Below are 17,622 nucleotides of genomic sequence, written 5' to 3'. Positions count from 1 at the left end.
GGGCTCCCCTCAGCCTCCTCTGCTCCAGGCTGAACCCCCCCAGCTCCCCCAGCCGCTCCCCAGCAGCCTGGGGCTCCAGACCCCTCCCCAGCTCTGCTGCCCTTCTCTGGACACGCTCCAGCCCCCCCAGGTCCTTTGGGGAGGGAGGGGCCCAACCCTGACCCCAGCATTCGAGGGGCGGCCCCCCCAGTGCCCAGCACAGGGGCACGGTCCCTGCCCTGCTCCTGCTGGCCACACCACTCCTGATACAAGCCAGGATGCCGTTGGCTTTCTTGCTTAGTTCTTTTTACCTAGTTCAGTACAGCTTCATGTTGAAGATTTATTTAAAAGCAACAGAAGAAACTTCAGCTGATGTACTTTCTTCAGAAAATGTCATTTTTTTAAGAGCAGGATTTCTTTTATTTTTGCTTTCTAATTTGGAAATACTGGAACAGAGCTCGTTTGTGTTTCCCAGATTTTTAGACTTGGAAAAATTATGAAACTTTTCAGAACAATTTTGGGGAAGCTTTTAAGTACAGGGAAAGTTGTTGGGAAAATGCTTTGCAATAAGGTCTACAGCATCTGTGTTACCAGAGCAGGTATAACCTGATTAAAATAACTAGATTCAGCTCGGTGAGAAGATGGGGTTGTTAGCCATGTCAGGCCATAGCAGCTGTGTTAAAGACTTGATGCTTTTATGTTCACCTGCAGAAATCCTCTTGTTTTCTAATGGAATTGTCTTTCCTTGCAGCTGGCTATGGGGAAGATGATGGAGCAGGGACCAGTATTAATCATCACTTTTCAAGCTCAGGTCGTGATGGTAATTAAGAACCAGAAAGGGGAAGTGGTGGAAGGTGATCCGGTAAGTGATGCTCGTCGGCTGTGTACGGCTTCCCTGGGTCCCCTGATAGCCATCTCGGTCGTTACAGGTTCATCTGGGTGCCTCTGGGCGTCCGTATGACATGTGCTGGTACGCAGAATCTTGCATCTTGTGGGTCGGGTCTGGTTCAGCTCAGTGCAGGCTATTTATTCCTGTCAGACTCCAAGTGTTACGACCCATTAATCGAAAAGTACTGTATATAAGGAGAGTCTGCAAATATCTAGAATGGGCAGAAAAAGGGATATTTTAAATTCACAGTGGGAAGAGGAGCTGGAGCTACAACCACTGGCAGCGCTTGCTCTTCCAGTTGTTGGTGCTGCGCCCGGCCAGCACGCTCCCTGCCTGCAGTTGTCTCCTGCAAGTTCTGCTCCTTTGGCACCTTCTGGGACGTGTCCTGCTGTCAAAGCTCCATTGCACAGCTTCCACCTGATCCCTGTTCTTTTTTTCTCCCTTTTCCTTTCACAAAGTGCACTGTAAGAACAGAGCACAAAGTGTTTGGTAAACAGGGCGGGAGCTGGAGTTAAGTCATTTGCAGGAGATAGGGAGAATCACCAAAATCAACTGGAAGTAGAAGTTCATGTTTTTGGCTGCTGTCTCCCTACACAAGTACAAAATGTCTTACGGTGCTGCAAGCCTTTACTTACTGAAACTCCCCCATATCCAGTTGGGTTAAATGCTGTGCATGGTACAGGCTTCTAACGGGAACCTCTGACACAGGGTGATTTGTGCAGCAAATCCCTGGCCTCCCTCTGGATTGTACTTGGCTGTGGTTTAGCTTTTAACACCGCAAATCCAGCCGGCATGTTCTGTTGGGAGTGATGCTGGATTGAGCCCGTCAGATGTAACCACAGGATATGCTTGTCACCAGAGTTAATGACACAGCAGGCTCGAGGAGCCCGTGCGTTTTCGGCAATACCTTTGTTCTCAAGTGGCTCCCTAATCCAGACAGCTCTGGCTTGCATCGTGTCTGTGCAATGTTTAAGGAGCTTAATGATATATAATGGGGGACATTGTGAGATGCCTGGAGCTGGCAGTTTCTAGCAGACTTCCATTAAAATGAATACATGCATTTAATAACTGTTGGCTTTTTGCAACCATTCTTTTTAGTCCAGGCTGTGAGTTTACAAAAAAAGTGACTAATTTTAATGATGGGGCCCATCTGGGCTGATATACAACCTGTCACATCGACTGCAGGGGAGGAACAGCTGATATAGTGATTTCTTGCATTAAATTACTGCATTCCTAGAAGATAGATATTGATGTGATAATTATTGAACAGGATATCAAAGTCTGTTTGCTGTCTGATTTCTCTGGAGCAGCAATAAATCAAGGAGATGCATTAAAATTCTCCATTGGAAACAAAACTTCGGCTTTAATCAAACGTCAGGTGCAGGCTGACTGTTAACTATGATTTGGTGTTAACTGCTGAGCCGCTCCTGCGGCGTATTGAACAAATGACATTCTAGGGAAAAGGAGCCTCAAACTGTAAACCCTAAATAAAAATCTTACGCTTGCAATTGCTGCGGTATTTTACCTGGTCGCAGTTGTTCAAGTTCCCACTGCTGCGTTGCAAGCTCACCCCTCGTGAGACGTGACGGGGTTGGACCCCATGGAGCACCACAAAAATCAATCTGGGAAAATGAGGCCTTAGACAACCCAGCGAGCAATGCTGTGAAGTCGAGGGAATCTTTTTAAAATTAGGTCCTGAAGGACTGTGAGACAGGATGCTGTTTGTCCTAGCAGGCTGTGGGATTAAAGGACAAATTTTTGCCTTGCATGCATGGCCACGGTAGAAATCTGCCTTTGGGAGACCATGAGTTTGCTGCCCCGCTTTCTGTGAATATATGCAGCAGCATGCACTGGATTAAGCTGTACCCTATTAATAAAAGCACCAGATCAGAAACCCAGAAATCTCTCCGCTTTGGAAACACGTAATTTTTATGTTTCATCACGTCTCGTTTCCAGGGAGAAAGCTGTGTGACTTGTTCAGTACTGCATGCTGCGAGATCACCAGCGATCCTGAGCTTATCTGCTATTCATCCCTTCAGAAATCCTCTGTTCAAGAACATAAACTTTTCCAGATGTAACAGAGCTTTGATGCTGAAGTGCGTGATTAAATTGCCTCTCATCCACAGTCTTAGGAAATGGGCCTTGAAAATCACAAATTACAAAAATCATACAAATTAAGGCAATGGTAAATCAGTTGTGTTGCCCACTTCATCTTGAACTTAGTGTTTGGTACTCAGAGAAGCTCTGTTAGCGTTGCTGTGGCACAGCCTGTCTCGAAGCAGGCAAAAGCTTTGTTGTTTTCCTTCTCTTGTCCCCTCTGCTGTTCCTTCTGACATATCCCAGACATCTCTGTCACTCGAGTCTTCAATCACTTTAACTTGCTTCAGCTCTGCTCAGAAGTTTTAAATCTTCTGAAACACTGAGCAAGAAAAAAAAAAGACTTTATGATATGTGATATTTCTAAAGCATTAAGCATTCATTTTCTAATGACTGGTCTGGTACAGAAAGTCTCCCCCCTCACATTTGTGTACCTAAATTATAACCCATAAAGATTCACACATTTGATCAAAAATGTAGTAGCTAAGTACACAGCTGGGAGCTGAGCCAATGTGCAGTCTGATCCCCCGGTGATACTTCCTTATCTGAGGAAATGCTCTCCGTGGTTAATGGTTAAATGATAACATTGAAATAACCTTTGATTTGCAGAATGGATCTGTGACACTGTGCCAGATCTGGGCCCCGGGCAGCCCAGGCTCTGCTGGGCACTGTCACCTCTTTCTTGGGAGAGGCAGAGACTCTTGGGGACTTGTTTTCATAAGAGTGATGGCCTCAGGATGTGCTGGGATACGGCTTTCATCTTTATTCCCTTCCTATGAACAAAACTGCTGGCGTTCTCGTTACACGCATCAAGGACGGAAAAGCCTGCGGTTCTGTTTCAGTCTGTAACCCTGTGCGGCGAAAGCGCCGTCTGCACAGCAAAGATTTGATTGCAGAATTAGCATGTGTCCATGGCTAACGCTGCGGCTGGGCTTGGCATGATCTGGTTTTCACTGATAAATGTTGGGGTTTTTTACTCTCTGTCTCTCCTCAGACTTGGTGATGATAATTTCTGGATCATTTGAGCTGTTCAAGTTAAAGTGTGAGAGCTGGTGGTAGAGCTGTGGGGAGGGGATGCAGCTCACAGGCAGAGTTAGAGCCGCAGGGAAGAGCCTAAACTTGATCAGAGGTTCCAGAGAGCAGTACAGCCCGGCGGCCTGACCAATTTGAAACCAGAAATTTGTATTTAAAAATAAGGTCAAATATTATCAAACTTGGCAGTGGTGCCACTTAATGTGTGTCGGCCAGAGGTATTTGGAAACCCCAATTCTGTTTTAGGAAATCAAAAGTTTATCTCTCCCTGACTGTGATAAATTCCGAAGCACAATCCAGTGGATGTTGCTGGAGCTATCCTCATTCGGGACCTTCGGGCTTAGAACCAGAGAGCAAATTGGCAAGAGCGATCTGTGGAGGAGGTGTGGAGCACGCACCCATCTGCTCCGGGCTAGGTCTGTGACCATCACACACGCTCTAACAACAGGATTTTCCTTCCAGGACAAGGTTCTGCGGATGCTGTACGTGTGGGCCCTCTGCAGAGACCAGGATGAACTCAACCCCTACGCTGCGTGGAGGTTGTTGGACATTTCTTCATCGAGCACCGAGCAGGTTCTCTGAGCAGAATCGCATCCAAGGGCTTCCTGTACCTCTCTTGAAGCAACACCATCTCTGAACTTGCACCAGTCTGCTGTAGCATGGACTGTGGGGGAAAGAGGCCAGACTGGTTGCTTTTCAGAAGGACAGGCTATTTGGTGTGCCCTCATTATACCAATTCCCTGTAATGAACTGGACGAGTCTGACGTATCTGCCTTACGCTTTGCTGTGTAGTATTGCACTGTAAGGATGTACGGTGGATTGCAACGTGAATGGTCTAAGACACTAGCAGCTGCTGTTGGCTCCTTTTTTAATTGTGCTGAAGGAGACTGGTTTGGGTCCTGTATGCTTCCCAGTGCTTCCAGTGATGGATGGAGGTGGGTACCGGAGAGCGAGATGCGACAGGTCTAGTTCCCATCTGCTGTCATCCTCTGGTGGCCTCAAAGCATTCCTGAAAAGATCTTAGAGGTGCTTGTAAGGCATGTTGGTCTGAGCTAACGCCTGTCTCTTGTACAGAGTTGCACCGATAAGCCTTCTGTTGCTGCAGTGTCTTGCACTTTACCAAACCAAATACAATCAGGACTTTGCACATGGCTCTTTGTTGGCGTGGAGCGGAGTCGGGATGGAGGAGTTGGCATCATCAGGCAGGTTCTCGAGGCCAATGGCGGGGTGGGGGGCGTTTGCTGCCAGTGATAATATTTATATAGCCACAGCTTTGCAGGGGGACAGTTATTGTTTCTGGTGTTCTGTTCATCGTGTTGGCTGGTACCGCAAAAGAGCGCACAACCGCATTTCTCTGCTGGGTTAATTGGATGGTGCGGAGGAGAGAGGCTACGAGGAAGCAGGCAGAGCGCTAGAACAGTGGTCAGGAGTAGGGATGGACAGAACAGCAACAAATCGGTCAATAAAATGCAGTAACAGGTAGAGAACATCACCTCTTGTAGCTGAGGTGTTTATGATGTGAGATGAGAAAAGAGGGCGCAGTTCACACGCACTTTTACCGTGTGAAGCGCGTTACGAGCGTGGCTTTCTTCGCCAGATGGACTCGTGCTTCCTGGGGATGGCACGTGTGGCCTGGGGGCCCAGGTAGCAATGGGAAGACGTCAGAGGGTGAGCTGCTGGCACACTTACACCGCTTCTAGGTTTTGGGCTTCTGCTGGAGGCTCAGTTTGGGAGCTGTGATGTGGGTCGATTCGTCAGCTGCCTCCTCGTAATGGAGAGTGAGGTTGGGGGAAAAAAAATATTGATTGTGGAATAGGAAATCAAAGGACTGATCTGCTGCTGTGTTCTGCCTGTGCACAGAAAAGGATGATGCAGGGCAGCACTTCCTTGACAGTGCGATTAAAGGGAATAATTGCCAGTTCTTCCTTTTCCTCCGAGCGTCCAGATCAGTTCCTTTGAATGTAGATGAGATTATCTCACAGCCCGTGGGTGAGACATGTAACTCTAGCAGCTATCTTGGAGTGAGAGGTGATGAGGGTGGCAAATTCAATAGCAGAGTCTGCCCTGTCCCCTTAGGAGATGGCCAGACCTGCCTGGCTGCCATGCCAGGTATTTCTGCCGCTCACGGGGCGGGCTGCAGGTGGGACATGGTCCCTGCTGCCTCCCTCATCACAGTTTTCTCGCTGGTGCTTTTGCCAGTGAAATAATTCCAGGTTTTCACTCAAATATCTTAAACGCTAGCATGCAAACTAAAGATCTGAACAGAAATCGGCTGTGAGATAGGGGATCCCTGTACCTGGCTGCCCTCAGAAATGGTGGATGAATGTTTGATGTGGGCCTCATTCAGCGAGGCTCTTTCTGGGACACATCCCATCTAACAGCTCTGCACGCAGGCTGTATTGTGTGTGCAGCATCTTACCCTTTATTTGAACATCGCTCAGCACAAACGTGGTGTTTTTGATGAGCGCAAGTGAATGCCTTTGAGATGCTTGAACCTCATCAGGGATGGGGGAAAGTCTTGTCACCAAGACCACGCAGAAATTAAGGCAGTGCCTTCCAAAAATAAAGACTGGTCATCTGCCCTGCTTCCGCCGTCGCCACAGATCCGATAGGATTCTCCAACAGCCCGGGTATGTATATGCAACCTGTTGTCCAGGTCTTTTGGGATGCTTCTGTGAAGTGCGTGCAAAAATTCTTTTACTCTGTGTGCTTTTTCACTTTTTCTAACTGGTGTTGGGGGAGGGGAAAAAAAAAAGATCTGAATCAAGAGTGTAAAAGTAATTGGTCTGCCCAGAAGAGCTGCTGTAACCCAGCTGTGGTGGGTTAGCAAATCTCGTGTTGCTTGGCTTAACCTGTGAATGCTGGGTCACTGTCTGCACTGGCAGTGCAGAGGGGCAGAGCTCTGGTTCTCCGGTGATACCACTGCAGTATTCGGAAAAATCCTTCCCTGCACGGCAAGTTGTGCTGGGTGCTCCCTATGGGGGCTTCTGGCATGTACATGGGATGTTCCCAGCCTTGCTCGCTGCTCCTTAGCAGCTTTTCTGCAGAGATGCAGTGGCTCGAAGGCAGTTACCCAAACAAAATGAGATTTCAGCTGTGGAGGAGGAGTGAGGGTTAACCACCGTGAGCTCTGTACTGGTGACTGCTGCATCTGCCAGGCCTTCACCACAGTCTGGTCTGCAGCGTGGGTTTGTTGGTCGCCTCGGGATTCAAGGTGACTCTGTGCTAAGCCCACCTCTTGGTTTTCTCGCAAAATTGGTGCATGATCCGGGGCCTGGGAAGCTGGGGGTTGCTCCTCCCCGTGAGCAAGCTGGTGAGCTGCTGTCCTGGCTGGGTCAGAGAGCCCCAGGACCCAAGAGGGAGCTTCAAGAAGCAGCAGAAATCACAACTGCTACAATGACCCATCTCTAAGCTCTGCTTGGAGAGCTCCGTAGTGGTGGTGGGAGAGGTGGAGGCTCCCCCTGCCTGGCTCTTCTTCTCTTGAACCTTTGCCCAAGCTTAGACTTGGGTGGAGCCAGGGACTCCAAACTCCCATCCCTTTTGGATGCTGTTAGGTGCTGGGGTGCATCTCTGGGCATCTCGGATCTGCTGCTTTGCTTGGCAGAGCCTCACTGGGATGGGATGGGATGGGATGGGATGGGATGGGATGGGATGGGATGGGATGGGATGGGATGGGATGGGATGGGATGGGATGGGATGGGATGGGATGGGGGTGGGAGCCTTGCCGCTCGCCAGCCTTCTGAAACCCCTTTCCCCATGTCCTGTGGGTCATGATGAGCATCCTCTAGCACGTGGGGAGGTGTCTCTGTGGGCAGGATCCTGCCCGAGGAGGAGCCCGTTTCCCCCTTGCCCTGGGACATCCCTCATCCCCAGGCAATCTCCTAGGAGGTACAGATAGTTTGGACAGAAAGGCAGTGCTTAGCCTGCATGTAAGCAGGAGGAGGATTTTAAATTATTTTTAAATACTTCTCCTGAGTGAGCAGATTTATGGTGGGCTGCAAATATTTTGCAGCACTGAGTTATAGTAGCGCCGCACAGGCCTGAGCTTGCTGGCAGCCACCACGATGGCGCTGCTGTAAAGGCATCGGTGTGTGCAGAGGTCTTGGTGGTGCTTATAAATCGCTCTAAAAAAAGGATAATGAGTCAAATTGGTACAGGGAGAGCACCTGGGACAGGGAGATCTGCACCCATGGGCTGCATCTTGGGGCGCAGCCTCTCCAGCCTGGTCGATGGGATATTAAATGTAATAGATGATGATGATGATAATAATAATAATAATAATACCTGCTCTGTCCCCAGGGCAAAGGGCAGAGCTTCATGGGGATGAAGGTCTTGCACAGGGCTCTAGGACGGGGCTGGGGTTGAGATGCAGCTGAGTTAGCCGTGGTAGGGCAGGACCTCTGAAGGCGCAGGTCCAGGTTCCTGCTTGGAGCAGCCTGGTGCAGTTTTGGAGATGCCAAAGGATGGATGTGGGACCTGGAATTGGTTAATCCTGGAGCCAGAGGACCACCGTGGCACGCTTTGTCTGCCTGATGCCTTTATATCTGCTGGCGATGCCCTTGTTGATGCCCCCCAGCACCCTGTTGGCCTTGGCTGCAGCAGCACCCTGCTCACTCCTGTGGAGCTTGTTGGCCACCAGGACCCCCAGGTCCCTTATCACAGAGCTGCTCCTCAGCCGGGTGGGTCCCAGCCCGTGCTGCACTCGTGGATTATGTTTTCCCAGGTGCAAGACCTTACACTTGTCTGTGTTGAAGTTCATAAGGTTCTTGGTAGCCCACTCTTCCAACCTCTCCAGATCTTCCTGCAGGGAAGCCTGCAGCCTCCCTAGGTCTTTGCAGGGCTTCCTGAGCTGGATGGCCCTGACATGGGACAGCTCTCGTAGGTGTCCTCGGCTCCCGGGAGTGATTGCAGCTCGTGGCGATGGGATGCTAGAGCCAGTTTCTGTGGTCTTGGCTGGGCTGGGGCCACATGGCTGGGGTCACTAAGGAGGTGTTGGAGTGTGCTTTAAACACGCAACCCCACCTAGGCTCTAGCTCCTGGGCACCTTCCTGAGCAGCAGCACAGGGCTCAGCTGCAGGACCCTGGCCCAGCAGGGATGAGGCAGATGCAGAAACAATTTTGGCCGGCGGTGCGAGTTCCCCGTTCCTCAGGCAGGGATGGGTTTGCACTTGGGTCAATGCGGTGGGGGCCAGGCTCGGTGAGCTGAGCCCATCGTTTGCTTGAAGGTTTTGGCCTCGCAAAGGGCAACTTTTTCTCCTTTTCCCCACCAAGGAGAAGCAGCTGGCAGGAGAGGATGCTCAGCAGTGGGACGCCTCTGCTAGCAGCGGGGGCGGTGTGTCACCAGAAGCACATGAGATTCAGCGTTGCGGGGATGTTTGGGTGAATGAGGGTGACTTAACCCAACAGGCAGGGATGGGTTTGCACTTGGGTCAATGCTGAACCACTGGTGCCTTGCGGTGGGGGCCAGGCTCGGTGAGCTGAGCCCATCGTTTGCTTGAAGGTTTTGGCCTCGCAAAGGGCAACTTTTTCTCCTTTTCCCCACCAAGGAGAAGCAGCTGGCAGGAGAGGATGCTCGGCAGTGGGACGCCTCTGCTAGCAGCGGGGGCGGTGTGTCACCAGAAGCACATGAGATTCAGCGTTGCGGGGATGTTTGGGTGAATGAGGGTGACTTAACCCAACTCTCTGGTGTTTGGGGACATTACTGTCCTTGTCACATGCCAGCCCCGAGCCTGTTCTGGTTCCTGGCAGTCCTTTGGAGCTGCCGCTGCTTGGCTCGGCGCAGGGGGTTATTTAATGCATTTCTCTCCATTAGCAGGGTGTCAGATCAGGGCGATAGGAATTACAGCCTCGCAGGCTAAGCCTGCTGTATCTGGGGGCTCAGTTCTGCTCCACTGACCCTGTTCCCAATTACCTGGATGTGATCTATACTGTACGATGCTGGCAGACACGTTCCTCCCCCCTCCTCCCCAGCCCCTGTCCCTCGACGGCCTCATCGGTGCTGTGGTGTGGGGGAAGAGGTGGCTGGAGATGCTGGGGAGGCTGTGGGAACCAAGAGCTGGCAGGCTGGGACCAGGGACCCGCAGGAAGCCTGGCTGTATCCGCTCTGTCCTTGACGGAGACCCCCAGGGAGCAGGGTTGCTGCTGGTGCTGAGGATGCTGATGGTGGGACCAGTTTAACCAGTGGCCAGCCCCTCACTGGAGGGACATCCGAGGAGGCCACGCGTCCTCTCTGGCCCTGAGCAGCACCCTTCTCCATCCTGGATGCTGAGGGTGCTGAGCCAGCCTCTCACCTGCTGAGCTCCTTGCTCACCTTCTCTGTATGAAAGCTGGGTGGGGGTAATTGGTGGAGCGGCTGCAGCATTGCGGGGGGCTCGTTGGCAGGGCTAGCGGGGCTAGCAGAGAGAGCGCTGTGTTTTGGGGGCCAGTATCCTAGAATCAGTAATATCCTTCTTGGGGAGAGGGAGGCAGAGTTGTTGGAGCCCATGGTGCCAGGACCGCAGCTGAACCCCTCTGCCAGCCTCCGCCAGGCTGTGTCCTGGGGGCTGGATTTGCCCTCGGGGAGGGCAGTGCCATGGCATGGCAGAAAGAATAAGGCTTTGGGAAGGCAAAGCCCGAACTGGAAGGCAGAAGAGGGACTAGAGCAGCCCAAGGGATGGACAGAAGGATCCATGGGTGCCAGCCTGAGGCGATGGGGCTTTGCGGTGCTGGCAACGCTTCTGGGGCAGCCTGGCATCCCAAGCCTGGCGTAGCCCCATCCAGCTGCCAAAATTTGCTGTGGGGAGAAGACCTCCCCTCCTTCAGTGCCCTGGTGAGTGGCACCAAGGTGGTGCAGACCCTGTGAGCCTTGCACCGGTGGTTTGGGGATGCTGGCAGCCTGGGACACCAACCATCCTTCCCTGGCATTAGGAGACAGCGCAGCCCTGCATTCTGAAGCCCAGGGGACCGTTTGCTGGTGTGAATTTGCATTCCATGAATAACGGATGAAGGATAATTTGCTGTAATTAGGGCCTGAACCCTGCCAAAGTGGAGGGGTTTTGGGCTAAGCCAATTAATGGCGGCGCGTGGCAGCGTTTAACGAGCTCGGGGAGGCTGCGTGCTGCAGGTCGCTGCGGCAGGGGGACAGCAATTACCCTGGGTGACGAAGCGCTGCCCAATTACTCATCAGGTACAAAGAGGCTCTTGGGTTTATCCCGAGTGATTCCGTAGGGCCAGGGCAGGGGCAAGGGGGGATGAGTCTGCAGCAGACGGCGCATGCAAGAGCCCGATGGGGCTGTTTGAGACCCTGGATGAGGTCCCCCCAGCAAAGAGCCCCATCCCTGGGTAGGGGGGTCCTCATCACCATCCCAGCAGGGATCCAGCCCAGGATGCAGCGTGAGGGGCACCCACAAACCTGAGCAGGGACGTAGGTGCTGGTCCATTGCTCCATCAGGTGCAGCGTCCCACAACAGGGGGACGCAGGATGGCACGCGCGGCCCCTGCACCAGGCTCTGATTTTTTAAAATTTTTTTCTCCCCAGTATTTGCCAAAACTCTTAAAAAAAGGCTCGTTATTTTCAGGAAATTAAACAATTTTTATGGGCAGAGGCTCTATTTAGAAATCATAAAGAAACAAACAAATAAAAATGTGTCCCGGCAGCTGTTTGGAATTAGCTTTTCATACAAAACTTTGATGGAAATCGTGATGTTCATTACAGAAATTTTCAATGGAAAATTTCAATCTTTTGTGGGAAAAAACCTAACCCCACCACTTCCCTGCTTGGATGTATTTGACCCAGTACAGGAAACGTGTTGGTATTTTCTTGAGAAATGTTATCATTTGGCTATACGAGCGTTGTTATATCGTGTCCTTGGGAAGGGGAGGATGGGGCAAGGCCACATCTTGCGTTACCCCTGCTCAGAAACACCGATGGCCTCGCTGCGATGAGACCTTTCGCTCCCCAGCGTTGCCAGTGGCCACTGATGTGTGGGCGCAGCCGGCCGCTGGTTAGGCAGCTCGGGCAGATTGATTTGGGGACGGGGCAGAAGCGATTGATTTGCTCGTTGGGAGACAGCTGGGATTGGAAGCAAAATACTCCCTGGGGTAACTTTGCTGCTGCTTTTCTCCCAGCGTGAGCTCCCCGGGCAGCTCAACCCTCCTGGCTGTGCCTGTGTGGAGGGGTGGGAGCACCCACCACCACCAAAGCCTGGGCTGGAGAAGGAGACCAAGGCTGTGGGATCTCCCTGGGGAGCCTTACTGGCAGCAAACCCACGGTTTCCTTGGCAGGGGCTCTGCCAGGTTGCGGCCCCAACCCCTTTCTGGGGCATTTTGTGATTGGGAAAGGCTCAAGGCTGTGTTGGAGAGTATCGGTGCCATGGCTGGAGTCCCAGGTGGGGGGATTTGGCAGTCCCTCATTCCCCTCCTCTGTCCATCTTCTGTCTTGGGCTTCTGCTGGCTTGTGAGCCCCATAACCAGGCGTGGGGTTGTGGTAGGCAATAGGGGCACGCAGGGTTTAGATGGCAACGGTAAAGCTTGTGATGCTTGTCCCCCAAAAAATGTCCTGGCTTTGCTCTTCATCGAACCCTGGCCAGAGGCGTGCAGGGCAGATCAACAGGGGAGGTTGGTTCTGGAGGCCCAGGCTTGGTGTCCATCCTAGCTTGGCTAGAGCACAGAGCCCTCGTTGCTCTTCCATTTTCCTCTCCCCTACGGTCTCCCCGTTGGCTGCCTCAGCACGGTGAGAGCTGTGCTGAAATCTTGCCTCCAGGCAAGAGCTTTGTGTCCGTTCCCACGCTGAAGACTAACACACGCTCAGGGACTTTGCTGCCCTTGAAGGTCGAACTTGATTTATTCCTGGTTTTTCTCATGATGGCAGCGTAATCAAGAGACCTTCTGGTAGCAGTGAGGTGGGAAGAAGGTGATGCTTGGCCAAAGCACCTGGGCTGCTTGGTGCCTGTGGTGAGCTTGTTCCTCCAAGCAGCTCTGCATTGCTCCGGCACAGCTGGCAGCTCCCTGCACCACGCACGGTGTTGTGCTCGGCAAACTCAGCGAGGACCAAGCTGGGAGCCATGGCCTCCTCCTCCGCGCCCCCAGCATAGTCAGGCTGTCAGTGGGTGACTCCTCTGAGATGGATGGAACCACTTGAGCTCATCTCAGCGGTGGCAGAGTGATGAACACATCCCTTCGTGGCCTCTGACAGATCCGACCCCGTGAGGCATGCCTGAGGAGCTGGCAGGATGGCGAGGAGGGTGTTGGGTTCATCGGGGAGCTGCCGTCGCTTGGAGGAACTGGGGCTGATGAAGCTGGGCTTTGTGAAGGCCACACTTGGAAATAAGCCAGGCTCAAGAGGTGGGATCAGCTGGGGATGTGATTCCCCCATGGAAGGTGTTCTACAGACCCAGCAAAGCATCGCAGTCTCCCAAAGGAGATCCCAAAGGATGGGGGACACCCTTTCTCCCTGGTGCCGGGTTGCCAGAAGTCAGGCCACAAGGTTCAGGGACCTGGGCGGGGGGGGTTCTGGCCCCAAAATTTACATGTGAGATTTGGTGAATATGATTTCACTCTCAGATGCTGGGTGCTTCCATCTGCCTCCAGAATTCCTTGCTGTTGGGTTATCAACATCAGTGCAGTTACAGCCTTCTGTTCTTGGTGGCTTTCTCTTTGGAGAAGATCTGAGTGTCAGGGCAAAGACTTCCTTAAGAAACGAGTTCAATATTTTTTATATGCATGGAAAAAAATCAAGCCCAAATTGGTTACTCACAAGCCATTCCCACAAGATTTTGCTCTTTGGCCCTGGGCTATGAGGTTCTGCTATGAATATTCATAGCTCATCCCATTCCCCCTGCTGTTGTAACTCTGTGATTACTGTTGTAAATAAATCTCTCGTTTGCTGAAAGCAGTGGCTTGTGCAGGATCCAGGGGAGCTCTGGTGTTGTGCTGGCTGGACGCTGTCTTGCATCTCTTGACCAGATCAGGGATGCTCCTGCCCCGTGGGAGGGGTGTGAGCACCTCAGCTCAAATCTTCCTCATGAGAAACTTGTAAATCCAAGAGAAAACAAAGTGAGGTGACTTATCTCGGTCCTTGCCCCCCCCCTCTGGCCCACAAATCTGCTGGCGTCGACTGGTTTCCAGTATTTAGCCTGATCTAATCTGACACACGATGCTGCAGGGTTCTGGAAACTGGGAAGCTCTTGGCCACGTGCTGCTTGGTGGGATGGTCAGCCCCGACCCGCCCTGGTAACTCCTCTGGCTTTCCCCCGGTGTCACCTGAAACTGAAAAATAATTTTCCTTGGTCATCTGCGGGCTCGAATCTTTCTTCATTTATCTTTGCCAGCTAATTCTTAGCCTGCCTGCCATGGCTCCCGTGCTGCGTATTCAGATCAGACACAGTCATGATTCACCGTAATAGCTCCTAAATACTTATTTAAGCCAGTTAAGTGACCATGACTGTAATAAACAACCTCTCGTGCTGTTTCTGCTCTGCCTTGCTACGGATCCAGCCTTGAACCTTGTAAGGTGCTACCACCGCCCCGGTGCGTGGGACCATGTCTCAGTGCTGAGGCAGGGGCTTTGGGGGGCTGGCTGCTGGGGGGCAGGGGTTGGCCTTGGCTCTGTCCCTCCTGGGCTGAGCCTGCTCTGTCCCTCCTGGGCTGTGCCAGGTGTCTCGGAGCTCATCACTGGGACTGTTTAGCTCGACCACTCCTAGAACCCATCATGGTCCAGCCAAGGAAATGTTAAGGTGTTGGGTGTCCAGGAGTGACACCATGGCTACTTTAGTGCCGTCATGGAGAGGAGATGGCCTCAAGTTGTGCCAGGGGGGTTTAGGTTGGACATTGGAAACAATTCCTTCCCTGCAAGGGCTGTTGAGCACTGGAAGGGGCTGCCCAGGGAAGGGGTCGAGTCCCCACCCCTGGGGGGATTTAAAAGCTGGGCAGACGCGGTGCTGAGGGCCAGGGTTTGGGGGTGGGATGGCAGGGGTAGGGGAATGGTTGGGCTTGATGATCTGAAAGGGCTTTTCCAACCTCAACAATTCTGTGATTCTATGAGATGATGGAGTCAGGGAACTGGAACATGGCTCTGGGAGGGGGAGACCATCTCCAGAGCAGCCCCTCTCTGCTGCTTCCTCAGCCCCTTGCATCCTTGGGTGAGCGTGGAGGAAACTGGCTCCAGCCAACGATGCTCTGAATTCAACCTCCTTCGCACCATCGAGAGTATCCTGGGCCGCAGAACTGCTTACAGGTGAGTGCTTCAGTGCTGGAGCCATCGCACTAAGGGCTCGGTTCACTGGGACAGCATTGCTCGTGCCTGGGGACTCCTGCTGGCTCTGTGCTGGGTTTGGCAGAGGTGCTCAGGTTCATGGAGTGGAGCAGAAGGAGACCTGGGCAGCTCTCTGCCCATCTCTGGGGCTCAGCAGAGGTTAGTGCCTATATCCCCAGAGAAAGACTGTCCCAAGTATACGCAGAAGCCTTCAGTTTCGGTCTTCAGGGAATTGTGTGACCCAAAGTGAAGGTGCCACATGATTTGAGAGGCCTCCAGGGCTGAGTGGTGATTGTGTCTTGGTGGTCCAGGTGGTTCTCTAAGCCTCAGGTGCCATCACCTGCTTGGGCTGAGGTCTGGGTGAAGTGGCCTCTGTGGGATGTGGCGTGGAGGCTGTATCTGGGGTGATGGTGGGGGGCCGTGTTTCGGTGATGGGTCCCATGAGAACACCAGAGCCTTCAGGGCATCTGTGTGGACCAGTTCACATCTGGAGGGGGGCGACCAAGCCACGAATAGCAGCACCAGCAGCACCGTGGCTTCTGCCAAGAGGGAAATTGCCTTGTGAGCCGTGCTGGAGGCGTGCTTGGAGCTGCCGAGTGCTTGGGCAGAGCTGGCAGGGACCGACGGAGCCTGGCAGGGACCGGCCAGCTGAGCCTGGGGAGAGCCAGCCTTGAGCTGCCTCGGAAAGAGCATCCAGATTCCTGGGGGGAAAGCGAGGCCCTCGTCAGCCAAGACAACTATTTAAGGATGTGGTTATGGTTAAACAGACCCGGAGCCGGGTGTCGCTCCGAGGCTGAGTCAGTGGCTGCCATCTCGGCTGGCGGGATGCCTGTGGCTCTGCCTGGGTTTGTCTGTCTGTGAGCTGCAAAGCCTCCCTGGGGTTTTATCTTCCTCCCTTTCTGCCTAGCAGACTCCTAAGGGCTCAGCCCAACTACCAAATGTTGGACCAGGGTATCAGACATCCCTATGTCGGGATGAAGGGCACCTGAAGGCTTGGCTCAGTGTCCCAGGGCACGAAGTAGCACTGAACTCTTGTGTTCAAGCTACTGCACTGGGCCCAGAGCTTTCTGTGAACACACCCCAGCCAGGGTCTTCATCCCCTTCCCAAGTGCTAGGAACGAAATGGAAGCTGGTGGCAGGGCCGTTACGTGTCTTGATGCCGTGTTGCCCTGGGTGTGAGCTGGGGCTCTCCAGCGCGCGGGGACAGGAGCCTGCGCAACCACATCGGTGGTCCCTCGCTCAAAACCTGTCTTTGCCCCTGGAGGAACTCATGGGATGACCCTCCCACCTGGGATCAGCCATCTCCTAATGGATACAGCTCCTGTGCCACCCAGTTCTGCCTCTGCACCACCAGGGCCATGGCCCCCATTCCTGGTACCTCCCTTGATGTGATGCCAGTGCGTGCTGTGGTTGGGAAGGTGGAGGTGTGGATGGGGGGGGGGCGTGCTCAGGTCTACAACCCTTGCTGGTTGTGCAGAACCGTGCCTACACCCCACAGAAGCGCCATCGCCGTGCAAGGAGCAGCAGGACCCGGAGACGAAGGATTCCCAGCGGTCAACCGAGCAGAGAGCGTTCCTGCAGAGCATGGCTTTGAAAAAACCCGAGGAGAGAGAAGGCACCGAGGCCTCTCTCCAGCGGGAATTTATGGAACGGCTCCTGATTGTTGTAAGTCAAAAATAGTGCCTGGAACCCGGTTGGAAGTTTGAGAATTTGAGTGCAATCCAAATGGTTTTCCAGCACGGAGGAACAGATTTATCTGATGACACCGCATTGCAGCTCACGGCTGCTGCACAGAACGCGTTGCAGAAATGTCTGTGCCTCTCCCCGGTGATGGATGAATCAATTGACTGCACATCCGCGGCTCAGGAGCTGGTTTTCTTTCCTGGAGTAACAACAAACGAGGGGGTGTCTGGAGTGCTTGCGAGCCCCCGTGAGCCAAGCAGAGTCCTCGGTGGCTCAGGGATGTGACCTCTTGTCCCGAGTAACCTGGGACGAGCTAACAACGGTCGGGGTCCCCTTCTGCTTCCCGTCGGGGAGGCAATGAGGCGTGCGGGTCGGTTGTTGCTCGCTGGGGTGGTTTATGCCACCTCCTGTCCTGGCTGTAAGTGTGCGTTGCACGCTTTGGGTTCATGTTTTGGTTTGAAGGTGTGCAGGCAGTGCTGCGATGCCTGGGAAGTTCCTCTCCCCTGGGGTGAGACTGTTGATAAAATGAGATCCCTTGGGAGCTGGGGGTCCCAGACATGATGTTGTAGAGCTCTCCTGGGCAAGCTGAGATACTTGGAACCATAGAATCACAGAATCATTGGGGTTGGAAAAGCCCTTTAAGCTCCCCCAGCCCAATCCTTCCCCTAATCCTGTGATCCCACCCCCAAACCCTGGCCCTCAGCACCGCCTC

At 53.1% G+C, this 17,622-nt stretch overlaps 1 protein-coding gene across 4 annotated transcripts in view; it reads left to right on the top strand.

Annotated features, from left to right (window-relative positions):
* Window positions 1–7,565, top strand: part of TIMM44 (translocase of inner mitochondrial membrane 44) — a 24,488-nt gene extending 16,923 nt beyond the window's left edge. For 2 of the 4 annotated variants that reach the window (XM_009636686.2, XM_035892290.1), the window contains exons 11-12: window positions 731–841; window positions 4,460–7,565. In XM_009636686.2, the coding sequence (XP_009634981.1) occupies window positions 731–841; window positions 4,460–4,579 (231 nt within the window). In that variant the 3' untranslated portion in view covers window positions 4,580–7,565. The remainder of the gene's footprint in view (window positions 1–730; window positions 842–4,459) is intronic. The other 2 variants (XR_004841705.1, XR_004841704.1) reach the window with 2 other exon arrangements.
* Window positions 7,566–17,622: the final 10,057 nt, after the last annotated feature.

Source organism: Egretta garzetta, unplaced genomic scaffold (assembly GCF_000687185.1).
Source record: "Egretta garzetta isolate BGI_Z169 unplaced genomic scaffold, ASM68718v1 scaffold4, whole genome shotgun sequence".
Taxonomy (NCBI): Eukaryota; Metazoa; Chordata; class Aves; order Pelecaniformes; family Ardeidae; genus Egretta; species Egretta garzetta.
Note: the sequence above shows the minus strand (reverse complement) of the source record. Positions and strands in the feature narration are given on the sequence as shown.